The sequence below is a fragment of the Cryptomeria japonica genome, chromosome 1 (assembly GCF_030272615.1).
Source record: "Cryptomeria japonica chromosome 1, Sugi_1.0, whole genome shotgun sequence".
Taxonomy (NCBI): Eukaryota; Viridiplantae; Streptophyta; class Pinopsida; order Cupressales; family Cupressaceae; genus Cryptomeria; species Cryptomeria japonica.
This window is the reverse complement of record NC_081405.1, coordinates 189923495-189937429: the sequence shown is the minus strand read 5'-3', so window position 1 is coordinate 189937429 and position 13935 is coordinate 189923495. Positions and strand designations below refer to the sequence as shown.

General features: G+C 35.5%; 1 protein-coding gene across 1 annotated transcript in view; it reads left to right on the top strand.

Moving 5' to 3' along the window:
* Positions 1–12393, top strand: part of LOC131070117 (mitogen-activated protein kinase 4b) — a 53219-nt gene extending 40826 nt beyond the window's left edge. The window contains exons 3-6 of the mRNA XM_058005637.2: positions 2712–2849; positions 10763–11095; positions 11268–11451; positions 11657–12393. Coding sequence (XP_057861620.1) covers positions 2712–2849; positions 10763–11095; positions 11268–11451; positions 11657–11829 — 828 coding nt within the window. The 3' untranslated portion in view covers positions 11830–12393. The remainder of the gene's footprint in view (positions 1–2711; positions 2850–10762; positions 11096–11267; positions 11452–11656) is intronic.
* Positions 12394–13935: the final 1542 nt, after the last annotated feature.

Below are 13935 nucleotides of genomic sequence, written 5' to 3'. Positions count from 1 at the left end.
TGAGATTTTTATAATTCTTACTAGACAAATTTATGGTATACATGTTCATTTGACTTCCTGGACAATTTACAATAGAGATATTTTGTTCTTTCTGCACGTATCAATATTAAATGTCTTTGTAATTCTAAATCACCTACTTGACCGGCAGATGGTTCTCAATTGGCCATTAGTATGCTTTGTGTATTGCACATGACTTAGGCATTGACCAGCTAGTGACTTGTAGACCATAGGTGGTTTTCCTAAACTGACCTTTTCATGAATGGAAAATAGAGGAGGTTGCATTTCCATTCCCCTTTTTTCTGCTCTCAATCTGATGCTTTCCATAGCTTCTGCAATCTACTGTTCTAATAGAACTTAACTATTTTTTTGATTTGTCATTTTGATTATTATTGTTGAGATTTTGCAGCATGAGTTATGGTTGAGTGCTTTTCTCAGCATGTGGAATCCCAGAACTGGTAGAAAAATCCCGAGTTATTTGGAGACACAATTGACTGGATTACATTTAGACGAGTATTGTATTCAATTGTTTTACTTTCTCTCTTTGTGCCTAGTTAGGTTTGCTTACTGATGCTAATTGCAGATTGCCTGTAAGATTGGTTAATGCTTGCCCTGAAAACTATATATACCAAGGTGAAAGAAACAGGAGATGAGGATGCATGTTATAATCTGTAAATTCAAGAAAACATAACCTGGATATGGACCTGCTCTATTTTATCATTGATTAAAATTCAAATAAGTGCTGCTAAGATAGCTGAATGCATGTTATAATCTGCAAATACAAGAAAATATAACCTGGATATGGACCTGCTCTATTTTATCATTGATTAAAATTCAAATAAGTGCTGCTAAGATGGCTGACCTTTGATGGAACAAAGATCAAAGTGGTATGGGAAGAGCTGACCTTGACCTGATGAACAGTGCCAGAAATTAGTCCGAGCAGCTTTTGTAACCACAATGGAATGGCTTCAAATGACCTAGTAAAGTGGTTTATTTTCTGTTACAAGTAATGGGAAGGATGATATATCTAATTGGTATTCTGTCAAAACCATAAAAAATCATTTGAATAACTGTTAGTAGCCAATGGGGAAAGGGGCTTGAGGGTGAGGAGCCCAAAGTGGTAGATAATATCCCATTATTTACCATTCCTACCCTACTAACAAATGCTTAGAGATGCTTGTGTGCTTTGTGGGTGCCTTGTCTTGTGATTTTTAACCAACACACATGATCAGAGAAGGCTACTAATAGAAAATAATTATTGTGATGGTGACTTGAGTATTAAAAATACTGCCAAGTCCTATGTAGTGAAATTCCCACAATATATATAATAATAGAATAAATAATTGTTAGCAGACAATATGCAAGCTTGAACAAAGCACTCTGTTTCATGAAGACAATATGCAAGCTTGAACAAAGCATTCCGTTTCATTATTTTTTCGACTCTGTGGGTAGTTTACGAGGTGAGGGAGATTTCTGGCTTGGGTGCAGTTGAATTACTTGCTAGATGGTGTGAGCCAAAGGTAAAAGGTTCTAGAGAAATCACTACACATGGAAAACAATTATCATAATGGTGACTTGAGAATTAAAAATACTTCTAAGTCCTATGTAGTGAAAATCCCACAATATATATAATAATAAAATAAATAATTGTTAGTAGACAATATGAGAGTTTGAACAAAGCAGCCTGTTTCATGTTTTTTTCGGCTCTGTGGGTAGTTTACAAGCTGAGGGAGATGACTGACTTGGGTGCAGGCAAATTACTTGCTACAGTGTGAGTCAAAGGAAAAAGGCTTTAGAGAAATCACTACTCATGGAAAATAGTTATTGTGATAATGACTTGGGTATCAAAGTACTCCCACATAGAAAATCCAACAAAAACATAATAATAAATGACTGTTGTAGACAATATGCGAGTTTAAACAAGCAGCAGAACACATAGTTGTCAAATATTGGTTTCTTGAATTTTTGAAATTTATTTTTAGGACTTTGTTGGGTGGTTTAGGAGCTCAGAGAGGCGATGAATGGCTTGGTGTGGAAGAATTAGTTGTACTGACAATGAGAGACAAAGGGAATGCAAAGTACTAAGTAGAGTGACTTGTTTGCATTGGAGAATCTTGTGAGATGGAGGCATGTTCTGAATTTTCCATGCATATTGTAGAAATTAATGTTCAGAAATTTCCCATCCCATTGAGGTACTTAAGAATATCTGGCAGCAATATTAGCTGTGAAATGCCATTTTGAATTAGAATGGCAAGAAAATGAGATATTTTTGTGTAAGAAGAGTTAGCACTAAGTACAATGCATATTCAAAGATTCAGTGTGAGGCTCATCATGGGGGTGAACCTTTGTTTTTATTTTTTATGATCCTACTTGGTTTCATTTGTGTCAAGAAAAGGTCTCAAGTCCCGAATAAAATTTCCAGCATGCTTCTGAATCTTGCTTTATGTTCTAATTTTTTAGATGATTTTCCAACATACACTCTTGAAAGCTTTTGTTCTACAGTTCTTTGTGTATATAATCATAATTGACCATCACTTGGTATTGTCAATCAATTGCATATTGGTATGTGAAATAAGATGCATGCCCTTGTCTCAGCTAGAGTAAAATTATTTAAAAGATCTTATCCTTAATTGCATTTAGTTTAGGACCATGTATTTGAAGTTGTAAACTCATCTAGGTTTTAACCTTTTTTGACTATTGCTTTTGTGAAACAGATTGTTGCAATTAAAGACATCATTCGACCACCCCAAAAGGAAAATTTTAATGATGTTTATATTGTGTATGAGCTCATGGACACAGATCTCTACCAGATAATACGTTCCAATCAGCCTTTGACAGAGGATCATTGTCAGGTTTGCTCCTGATTTAGTTCTTGATAACACTTTGTGGATTTGGTGTCATGAAGTTTATATGGATATTTTTGTTTGCCCTTGCTTCCCTTGAATAAGATAATATAATAATCTGTGTGGCTTTTGGAGAGGCTTTTGAGCTTATTTTTAATGATCTTAAAGAGTGGAGAAAAATATGTGTAGTATAATATATTGTAAATGAAATATTGATAATGGAATAATTTCCACTGGAATTGTTTCTTTTGCTAACAGTCACCCTTTTTATTAAAGAAATAACTTAATAAATACATTGCGCTCCCTATTTTCAGGTGCATCTCCTTATTGAAGCCTTTATGCAGGAAGAATTATTGAAGAACTATATACACTTTGCCATACCTTCTTTATAGATGTTATTTGTTGGTATAGAATGGATTAGGAGAATACATAATGTTGATAAGATTTATTAGGGTGGGCATTCCTTTTCTTTTCAAGATTTACAAGCGTGCTGTGATTTAAAATTTTGACATGCAAAATGCATGTTGTGCCTTTCTGTTACTGTTACCATGTTTTTAAATAAACATACAGACAACATGTTTGGATCTGCGTTTCCTTAGTTCCTATTAGAATTGTGGAGAAATAAACTAATATATACACTCTGGTAATTAGAGCTGTGACTTAAACATGCCTTTGTTTGAGATCAATATTTCGTAGACAGTTGAAGCAGATTTGATACTAAGATACTAGTATAATGTGACAATTTCAGGATTCAACTGCATAGTTTGAGTCAAACTGATTGACCCATATTCAACAAACTGCAAAAAAACGCCACGTACTTGATAAGCATTTTATATGATAACAACACTTCTACTTGCTTTGATTTTACTTAAAACCTACTCTCCAGAGTTTTGGCTGCATCTATTTGACCATACTTAAACTGTCTCCAATTTTTCTTATTTAAAGCCTACCTCCCTGTGTTCATGCTGCATGTATTTTACCCTACCCAAATTTTATGTACGGGGCAGGTATATTTATTTCTAGTCACAACTTACAAGTATTGACAACTTTTAGGTTTGAAAAGAACTGATCTTTCCCTTGAAAGTTTGACATCTGATTATTCAGGAGCTTTACTCCATAATCTAATTACGTATCAAAGAAAATTGTGTTCAAACAATCTGAAGGTAACTCATTGTGAAAAGCATGCTTAACATCTCAATATGTTTTCTTAGAAGTGTAAATAAATGGCTTCATAGAGTTATTGAAATGAAGAGCTTTCATGCTTTCTGGGGCAAACGAATTTAGTTTCTATATATCATTTGTGTCTTGCACTATCATGTTCAATGCCATTACAATAGTATTTCGGACTTACCCTGTTTCAGCCTCTTGACTCTTAGCAATATGAGTGGAATAGAGGATATTATGAGATATAGGGCTAAACTTTGTAAAGATTTACCTTTGTGCTTCATATGGTCCTTAGATTTTCTGACCAATGTTAATTTTGTAACGTCGGTTGTACTATTTCATGCTTCCGATATAGATATATTAATTTGATTACATATACTAATATGTTAACGTTAACTAATGATAAATAAAACCAAAGTTAACTTATCGCGTTTGACCAACGGTTACACCGTTCATGGTATCAGGTGGTAAAGCGATTCTCAAACAAGTCACACTCCTTCCGATCGGGTAAGTAAACGGTGACTAGTTTATATACTGTGGTGAGAGGTACGTATGGAAGAGATGTGTCTTCCCACGTGGGAAGACATATCTCTTCACTACGTAAGCCCTCATCCACTTTATAGCATGCTTACATTGAGGAGGATGAACACACCAAAATTGATAAGTGTGGTGCATCTTTAAAACACGCTATAGCAGATAAAATACAACTTTCAAATCATATCTCAATCTCTTCTATTTTGATCACAGAATTTTGAAAGAACTTAACATGGTATCAGAGCGAAGTTAAGGAAGATCATATTAAAATTATGTAACAATCTCATAAAATTTCACCAGGCTCTTACTAAGATCACATTCCCATAATCCTAATGGCAACCGGAGTTAGGTTTGAAGATATATTAGATGGAGCATCAAATTTTGTATCTTGGAAATTCAGGATCATGCTTGTTTTGAAAGAAAATAAAATTCCTGAACCTTTTGATGATACAAAGAAAATTCAGTGGAGCAAGGACAGTGAGAAGGCCCTTAAGATAATTGTGGATTCAGTAAGAGACCACATTGTACCAGTTATCTCTAAATATGAGATGGCCTTTCAGATGTTCAAAGCACTAGTTGACATTTATGAAATCAACAACACTAGCAGGGCTCTCACCCTAAAGAATCAACTACACCATATAAAGATGAATAAAGGAGAAACAGTTACATCCTATTTCTTGAGGATCACTGAGCTTAGGGATCAACTATCCACTATTGGACATCTAGTAGAAAACAAAGAACTTGTTATGATGGCCCTAAATGGACTTCCTACCTCATGGGAATCGTTCATTCAAGGAATCAGTGCTCGTTCTAAATTTCCTAAGTTTGATAGATTGAAAACCGATTGCATTCAAGAGGAATCTCGGCTTGTCACAAGAGGAATAAAACAAAACAATGGTAATGAAGACATTCAAGTTCTAAACTCTAATTCCCACAAGAAAGGAAAGAAGAAGAACTTTAAGAGAAAGAGGGACAGCAACTCAAATGGGAAGAGGTCTTCAAAGAAGAAGAGAGACATTTCTGAAGTACAATGTTTCAGATGTGACCAATATGGGCACTATGCAATGAAGTGTCCAGATAGGATCAAACAACAAGCTTCAATGGCAGAAATTAAGAAAGGGAGTAATTCCAAGAAGCTAGTCTTCTATTCAGCCTTCTCTAGTCAAGTCACCTCCAATTTCAACACATGGGTGATTGACAACAGAGCATCTCGACACATCACTGGATTTCGTGAGCACCTAGATACACTTGTGGAAAGTTCAAATAAAGAAGTGACAATTGGTGATGACTCAAATTATCCAGTTATGGGAATAGGAACCTGCAATATCAACCTAAAGTCAGGCATATCCCTACAGCTGATTGGAGTTCTATTTGTACCTGGTATAAAGAGAAACCTTGTCTCAGTTTTTGCACTTGATGATAAGGGTTATAGATTAACCTTTATGGAAGGAAAGGTACTTGCTTGGCCAAAGAACTCCACCATCAAGAAAGCCCACACCATTGGAGTAAGACAAGGGAGCCTCTACAAACTTTGCACCACTCCACCTCTAGCCTTGATTCATGAGACTCTAGATTCGAATGAACTTTGGCATAGAAGATTAGGGCACCTTCATTTCCATGCCCTACCTAAGATAGAGAAGATGGTGATTGGCTTACCCAAACTAAGTCAAAAATCTGAAGGAGCCTGCAAAGGGTGTGCCTTGGGAAAGAATACTAAAGGGTCTTTTAATTCTAGCAATAGTAAATCCAAAAATGTATTAGAATTAGTTCATTCTGATTTATGTGGACCCATGTCCGTACCCTCATTAGGGGGATTTTTATATTATGTAATATTTGTAGATGATTATTCTAGGAAGACTTGGATATATTTTCTGAGGTACAAAGAGTCGGAAGAAATCCTTTCTAAATTTAAGGAATTCAAAGCTCTTGCAGAAAATATGACAGGTAAGAAAATCATAACCTTAAGAACAGACGATGGGGGGGAACACACTTCTGATATGTTTAAAGATTATTGTGTAAATGCTGGGATTAAGAGGGAGTTAACTGTACCTTATAACCCACAACAAAATGGGGTAGTTGAAAGAAAGAATAGGACTATAGTAGAAGCTGCTAGGGCTATGTTGTTTGACCAAAATATAGAAACCTCATTTTGGGCTGAAGCATCTAGGACAGCTGTGTACATTCAAAATAGATGTCCTCATTCTCTTCTTGACAATAAAACCCCTGAAGAAGCGTTTATTGGCAACAAACCTGACATAAGTCATTTCTGGATCTTTGGGTGTCCAGTCTATATTCATGTCCCCAAAGAAAAGAGGTCAAAGTTAGAACCTTCTGGAAAGAAAGGAGTATTTGTTGGGTACAGTGAAACCTCTAAAGCCTACAAAATATACATACCTGGTCAAAGACAAATTGAACTAAGCAGAGATGTCATCTTTGAGGAAGACATAGCATTCAGGAGGTCCAAAAGCTCTAATGAATTAGAACACCAAGATCCTCCTACAAGCTTGGATGAGGATTCCACCCCTGAGATTCAAAGGGAGACCCTTGTAGATGCTGAGCATGAAGTTCAAGGTTTACCTTTAGAAGAAAATTATCCTGAAACTAGAAAGAGACCACTTTGGGCTAAAAAGATGCTTCAAGAAGCTGAAAATTATGCTGCTCCAAAGGGGACCTTCAGAGAAAGTAAGAGACCTAACCTATTTTCCAGTTATACTACCTTGATGAGTGAGATCATTGATGCAGAACCTTCTTGTGTTGGAGATGCGCTCAAGCATCAAGTTTGGAAAGATGCTATGTTAGAAGAGTATCAGTCAATTCTGAAAAATGATGACTGGGATATTGTGCCTAGGCTTAAAGGCAAATCTGTGGTATCTTCTAAATGGCTCTTCAAAATTAAACATGCAGCAGATGGCAGCATTGATAAGCACAAAGCAAGGTTTTTTGCTAGAGGTTTCTCACAAAAAGAAGGTATTGACTATGAAGAGACATTTGCCCCTGTTGCCAGATACACTTCTGTCCGAGTAGTTTTGGCTATTGCAACATCTAAAGGATGGAAAGTCCATCAAATGGATGCCAAGATTGCTTTTCTGAATGGTAAGATTGAAGAAGAAGTTTATTTGGAGCAACCTGAAGGTTTTGTGATTCATAAGGCTAAATCACATGTTTGCAAATTAAAGAAAGCTCTTTATGGACTGAAACAGCCCCCCAGAGCATGGTATGAAAGAATTGATCACTATCTCTTGGATTTAGGGTTTTTCAAGAATGAAGCAGATCCAAATCTCTACTACAAGGTAATCAATGGTGAATTATTAATTCTTATTCTTTATGTTGATGATCTACTAATCACAGGAGAGGATAATTATATTTCTCGATGTAAGAAAGAATTAGCCTCTGAGTTTGATAAGAAAGATTTAGGAATTCTTCACTTCTTCCTTGGATTGGAAGTTTGGCAGCAGGCAGATGGTATAATCCTTAATCAAGGAAAATGCACCATTGATATACTCAAGAGATTTAGAATGTTGGATTGTAGATCCATGACCACACCTATGGAGACAAATCTGTACAAGCTAAAGGAAACAGCTGCAGAATCAGAGTTTTCAGATCCTACACTCTACAGACATATTATTGGATCTCTGATGTATTTGGTAAACACAAGACTTGATATATGTTATGTTGTAAATGCACTAAGTCAGTTCATGTGTGAACCCAGGGAAATACATTTTGTTGCTGCAAAGCATATTCTGAGATATCTTCGAGGAACTATTGGTTTTGGTTTGAAATATAAACATGTAGAACTTGACCTACATGGATTCACTGATTCTGATTGGGCTGGAAGCATAGTTGACAAGAAAAGCACATCAGAATGTTGCTTTAGTTTAGGATCAGGAATGATCTCATGGATATGTAGAAAACAGTCTTCAGTTGCTCAGAGTTCTCCAGAAGTTGAATACATTGCAGCCTCCATGGGAGCAAGAGAAGCTGTATGGCTCCGGAAATTGCTTGTAGGATTGTTTGGTCAGCCCTTAAATCCTACTGTCATCTACTGTGACAATTAGAGTTGCATCAAACTTTCAATGAATCCAGTATTTCATGACAGGTCTAAACACATTGAGATTCCTTATCACTATGTTCGAGATATGGTGGAAAGGAATGTGATCTGACTGAATTATATTAGTACAGGTGATCAGATTGCAGACATTCTTACCAAGCCTCTCTCTAGGATCAAGATTGAACACTTTAGTAGAGATAAACTTGGTATGGTTGAAAATGTTATTTAATTTTGAGATAGAGTCTCATTTATTCTGATATATTGATATATTTAAAGATGTTTAGTGTGTAAACTCTTTTATTTGTCATGTGTGTGACTCCATGACTGCATGGGCCTTCTGTGAACATTATTGAAGGGTGACGACTTTTCAATAATGAACACTTGTTTCAAATTGATATTGTAAGGTGACGATTTTACAATTATCAATTTAACTATCTTGATGGATATCATGTGACTTGCTATCTGTGGACATGTCATGATAGTATATATATCTCTGAGACATTATGGTAGATATTTGTTGGTTGATATCATTAAATAAACCATAATTATGATAGAGATCTTCATGGTGAATATTATGAACATAATATTCTTGGACATGCCATGGAACATAATATTCTTGGACATGCCATGAAATCATTATCAGTAATGTAGGCATCATGTGACTTGATGCCAGTGCAAATACCTTACTTGATAACTATGAGTTATGGTGAGTATCATGAGACTTGATATTCATTGTTGAACCATATCTCTGAATATCACTATGGTGTGATAACTCCTCTCTTCACAATCAATGGATGAATTGTGATGTTTTCTCTAACATGAAATGTGTCCTCCCTAGTTAAGAGGGAGTGTTAATTTTGTAACGTTGGTCGTACTATTTCATGCTTCCGATATATATATATATATATATATTAATTTGATTACATATACTAATATGTTAACGTTAACTAATGATAAATAAAACCAAAGTTAACTTATTCGTTTGACCAACGGTTAACCGTTCATGGTATCAGGTGGTAAAGCGATTTTCAAACAAGTCGCACTCCTTCCGATTGGGTAAGTAAACTGTGACTAGTTTATATATTGTGGTGAGAGCTACGTAGGGAAGAGATGTGTCTTCCCATATCTCTTCACCACGTAACCCCTCATCCACTTATATAGCATGCTTACATTGAGGAGGATGAACACACCGAAATTGATAAGTGTGGTGCATCTTTAAAACACGCTATAGCAGATAAAATACAACTTTCAAATCATATCTCCATCTCTTCTATTTTGATCACAGAATTTCGAAAGAACTTAACATGGTATCAAAGCGAAGTTAAGGAAGATCATATTAAAATTCTGTAACGATCTCATAAAATTTCACCAGGCTCTTACTAAGATCACATTCCTATAATCCTAATGGCAACCGGAGTTAGGTTTGAAGATAGATTAGATGGAGCATCAAATTTTGTATCTTGGAAATTCAGGATCATGCTTGTTTTGAAAGAAAATAAAATTGACTCCCATGTCAAAAGTGAAATTCTTGAACCCTCTGATGATACAGAGAAAATTCAGTGGAGCAAGGACAGTGAGCAGGCCCTTAAGATAATTGTGGATTCAGCAAGAGACCACATTGTACCAGTTATTCCTTAAAAACACGCTATAGCAGATAAAATACAACTTTCAGATCTTATCTCCATCTCTTCTATTTTGATCACAGAATTTTGAAAGAACTTAACAACCAATAGCTTTTTTTGGAAAGAAAATTGCAAGCCAACTGTCTCAGTTTTTGTCATGCATGGACAATGTAGACTTTGGGCTTTGGCCCATCTAGTGCATGTGGGGATATCTCCCATACATTTTAAGATAAGAAAATGAACTTCTAAAAAGGGCACTAGTATTAGTGCTACTTCACGGTGAGTTTGGCAGTATAATAAAAATTGAACTGGAATTTGTTCCATAAGTTAATGATGGTCTTAAGATGCCATGTTTACTTTATTCTAATTTTTAATTTTTGGCTATTCTGGATTAATGTCATTATCAATGTATATTAACCATTTGAGTCATCAATGCCGAGTTAGACAGTTTAGCAACTATATAATTTTAAAATTATTTTATTAGAATTTGTAAATCGTATTTTGGCTATCAGAAATAATGTGGATGCATCCTGATATCGACAACCTTTCTGCAGTATTTCTTATATCAGTTATTGAGAGGGCTCAAGTACATACATTCAGCAAATATTCTTCATCGAGATTTGAAGCCCAGTAACTTACTTCTAAATGCAAACTGTGATCTAAAGATATGTGATTTTGGGCTTGCACGAACTACATCAGAGACAGACTTTATGACAGAATATGTTGTCACTCGCTGGTATCGAGCACCGGAGCTACTTTTAAACTGTTCTGAGTACACAGCTGCTATTGACATTTGGTCAGTTGGTTGCATATTTATGGAAATACTGAAGCGGGAGCCCTTGTTTCCTGGGAAAGATTATGTTCAGCAATTAAGGCTTATTACTGAGGTAACACCGGTGTATTCTCTCTCCTGTTCTTAACAATACAGGCATGTCTCAGCCTTAAACATTTAAGAACAAAATTATTATCAAGAGTCATTGAGTCAGATTAGCAAGGGCTCTTATATGCTTGTCTTGAATCCTGGTGTTTAATTTTTTCTATTTTTGTTTCCCCAAACAGTTAATTGGTTCACCAGATGATTCTGATCTTGGTTTCTTGCGAAGTGATAATGCTCGAAGATATATCCGTCAACTTCCACAATTTCCTAAGCAGTCTTTTGCTCAGAGATTTCCCAACATGCCTCCTACAGCTGTAGATTTGCTTGAAAGAATGCTTATATTTGATCCAAGCAAGCGTATTACAGGTATTGTCTTTTCCAATTCATGTAAAGGTTGCATTCTTCAATTCCCTGAGATGTTCCCTGATATAATAGGTTATTGAGGAAAGCTGCCTTTTGGTGGCATTTGTAGCTAAAACCTATATTTATTATGGCTTTGATTTGTGTTATTTATATAAATATGCCTTTCTATCCTCGACAACTTAAATGTTTCTATTTTACTGCATTGCAGTTGAACAGGCCTTGAGTCACCCTTACTTGGCAAGTCTGCATGACATTAATGATGAACCCAGCTGCCCTGCACCTTTCAACTTTGATTTTGAACAGCCCTCATTCACCGAGGAGAATATAAAAGAGCTCATTTGGAGGGAGTCTCTTAACTTAAATCCAGATATGATGCAATAGGTGGAGCAAACAGACTTGCCTATTTGAACCCTTCTTCAATGGCTGTGTTATTATAATAGGCTATATGATCTTTTAAATAGGTTGTTATTGCCTTCAAGTTCTGAAGGTTGGCAGATCATATTACAGGCGTGAATGGACTTATTTATTGGATTTAGTTTTCCTACTATTCTTGGAAGGTCTGTAATAGCGTGCCCATGGATATGTTTACTAATCCAAATAGAGATTGTTGGATTGTGCATTTCTGACCTGAGCTGGCATGTTCTCTTTTACTTGATTATTGGGGGAAGACATCAAACTGTATTCAGGAATCTAATAATGTAAAGTAGCTGCTTTGTCAGAGGAGAGCATGAAATTCTCTTTTTTCAAGAACATGTTTTGTGACATTAAGGTGTGTAGCAAGTTGGATATGCTGCCATTGTTGGCACTAACTTGCGTGCTTGTAGGCATCACTCTTGAAGAATATATAATTTGAAAGTTGGTGGGCTGAAATTCACCAGTACGATTGTGCTTAGTGATCGCTTTCACCTGTATGATAATCTAATTATTGTTAAACTGTTTTCTCAATTATTACTTGGTCTTTGTTGTTCAAGGTTCGGGACATTTATGAAATGAAGGAAACTTTTTTTGTTGTTTGACTACTATTTATTGCTTGAAGCATCTTGACTATGGCAGGAGGAAGATTCGGCCAGCTTGGTCCTCGGTGGTTATTTTCAACATTCTGAATTGAGCAAGATTTGAGAAAATGTTGATCTAGGATAGTTGTAGATGCAGGTTACCTCCAGTGAAGTAAATTCTGCATGAAATCTGCTACTTTCAATGAACATAATCAAGCAAGTTCCTAGTATGCTAAATAATTTTGATGCATATTTCTCTAGTTGACCCTACTAAGCTGGAAAGAAAATCTTGAAGTCAACCCAGAAGCTGTTGTCTTTTGTTAGCTATCTGGGAATTGAATTTTGTTGATACGTATGCATGTTTTTTGTGTTTTCCAATATAGAAACTGATGGTCAAATTACCATTATTTTAGTTGAAATATTCCTTCAATAATGAATTTTAATATCAACATCTGATGGCAGTTGCTCTGCTAATAGTAATGGCATATTTCTAATTTACCTGAATGATATTTTAAATGCCTGTCTTATTTTCTATGAAGTAGTCAAACAGGGCCAAGAGGAGTACTTTTTCCAACATGGGTTGGTAGTAAATGTTAAAAGTTGCTAATACGAAGTGAGTTGGTCACATAACAGCTTATGCACATGGCAGTTTAGAGATTCTTTGTGAAAATTATGCATACATACATGAGGCTGATAAAACGTACATGCTTTTTTTTTGATATTGATATGACTCATAGAAGTCAAAACTGATTCAGACAGATGCGAACCAAAATCTCATAAGGTATGGACTGTTTTAATGATGGAGAGAGCTATTTCAATTTGCAGGGTAATAAACTATTGTGGCATCTAGAGCATGCTGAAGTTGCGGCTTATAATTATATCTACTGTGAATGTGATTTTATTAGTTTGGTGTGACATCTGCAAAATTTATGGAAAAAGGTTCTATAACATAACAATGCATATGGAGTTAGTATGGTTCATGGCAGCAAACCTTGAATGGTTGTGTTGATATGGTTTAAGTAAATATTCTATTATATTAGTTGTGCTTTTAATCGTTTGTAGAGGAGTAGTAAAGGAGTAAGCAATCTTGTTTGTTTCTAAGAAGTTTTACAAATCTAATATTCAAATGCACAAGGGGCAATCTTTTTTCAGGCATCATTTACTCAGCAGAAGTAGAGAGCAATTAGTATGATACTGGATTGAGAGGCACAATACCAATTTTAAATCAGTCCCAGTAACTGGTCTAATCTTACATTTGATCTTGGATCAACAAAAAGTATTTTATACTTCTGTATACAGCCCCTTGATTCTAAGCACTTTTTTCTTGATTACAACGTAATTATTTCAGCTAGCCAGTTTGGTTTACAAACACAGGAAGACAATTTGAATGTAGATTAACAATAAATTAGCTTCATAGTTTGTAATTTATGTACTGTAGGGAACACAATTATTGTAAAACAGAAATTTAAAAGCAACCTCAGATTTACCACAT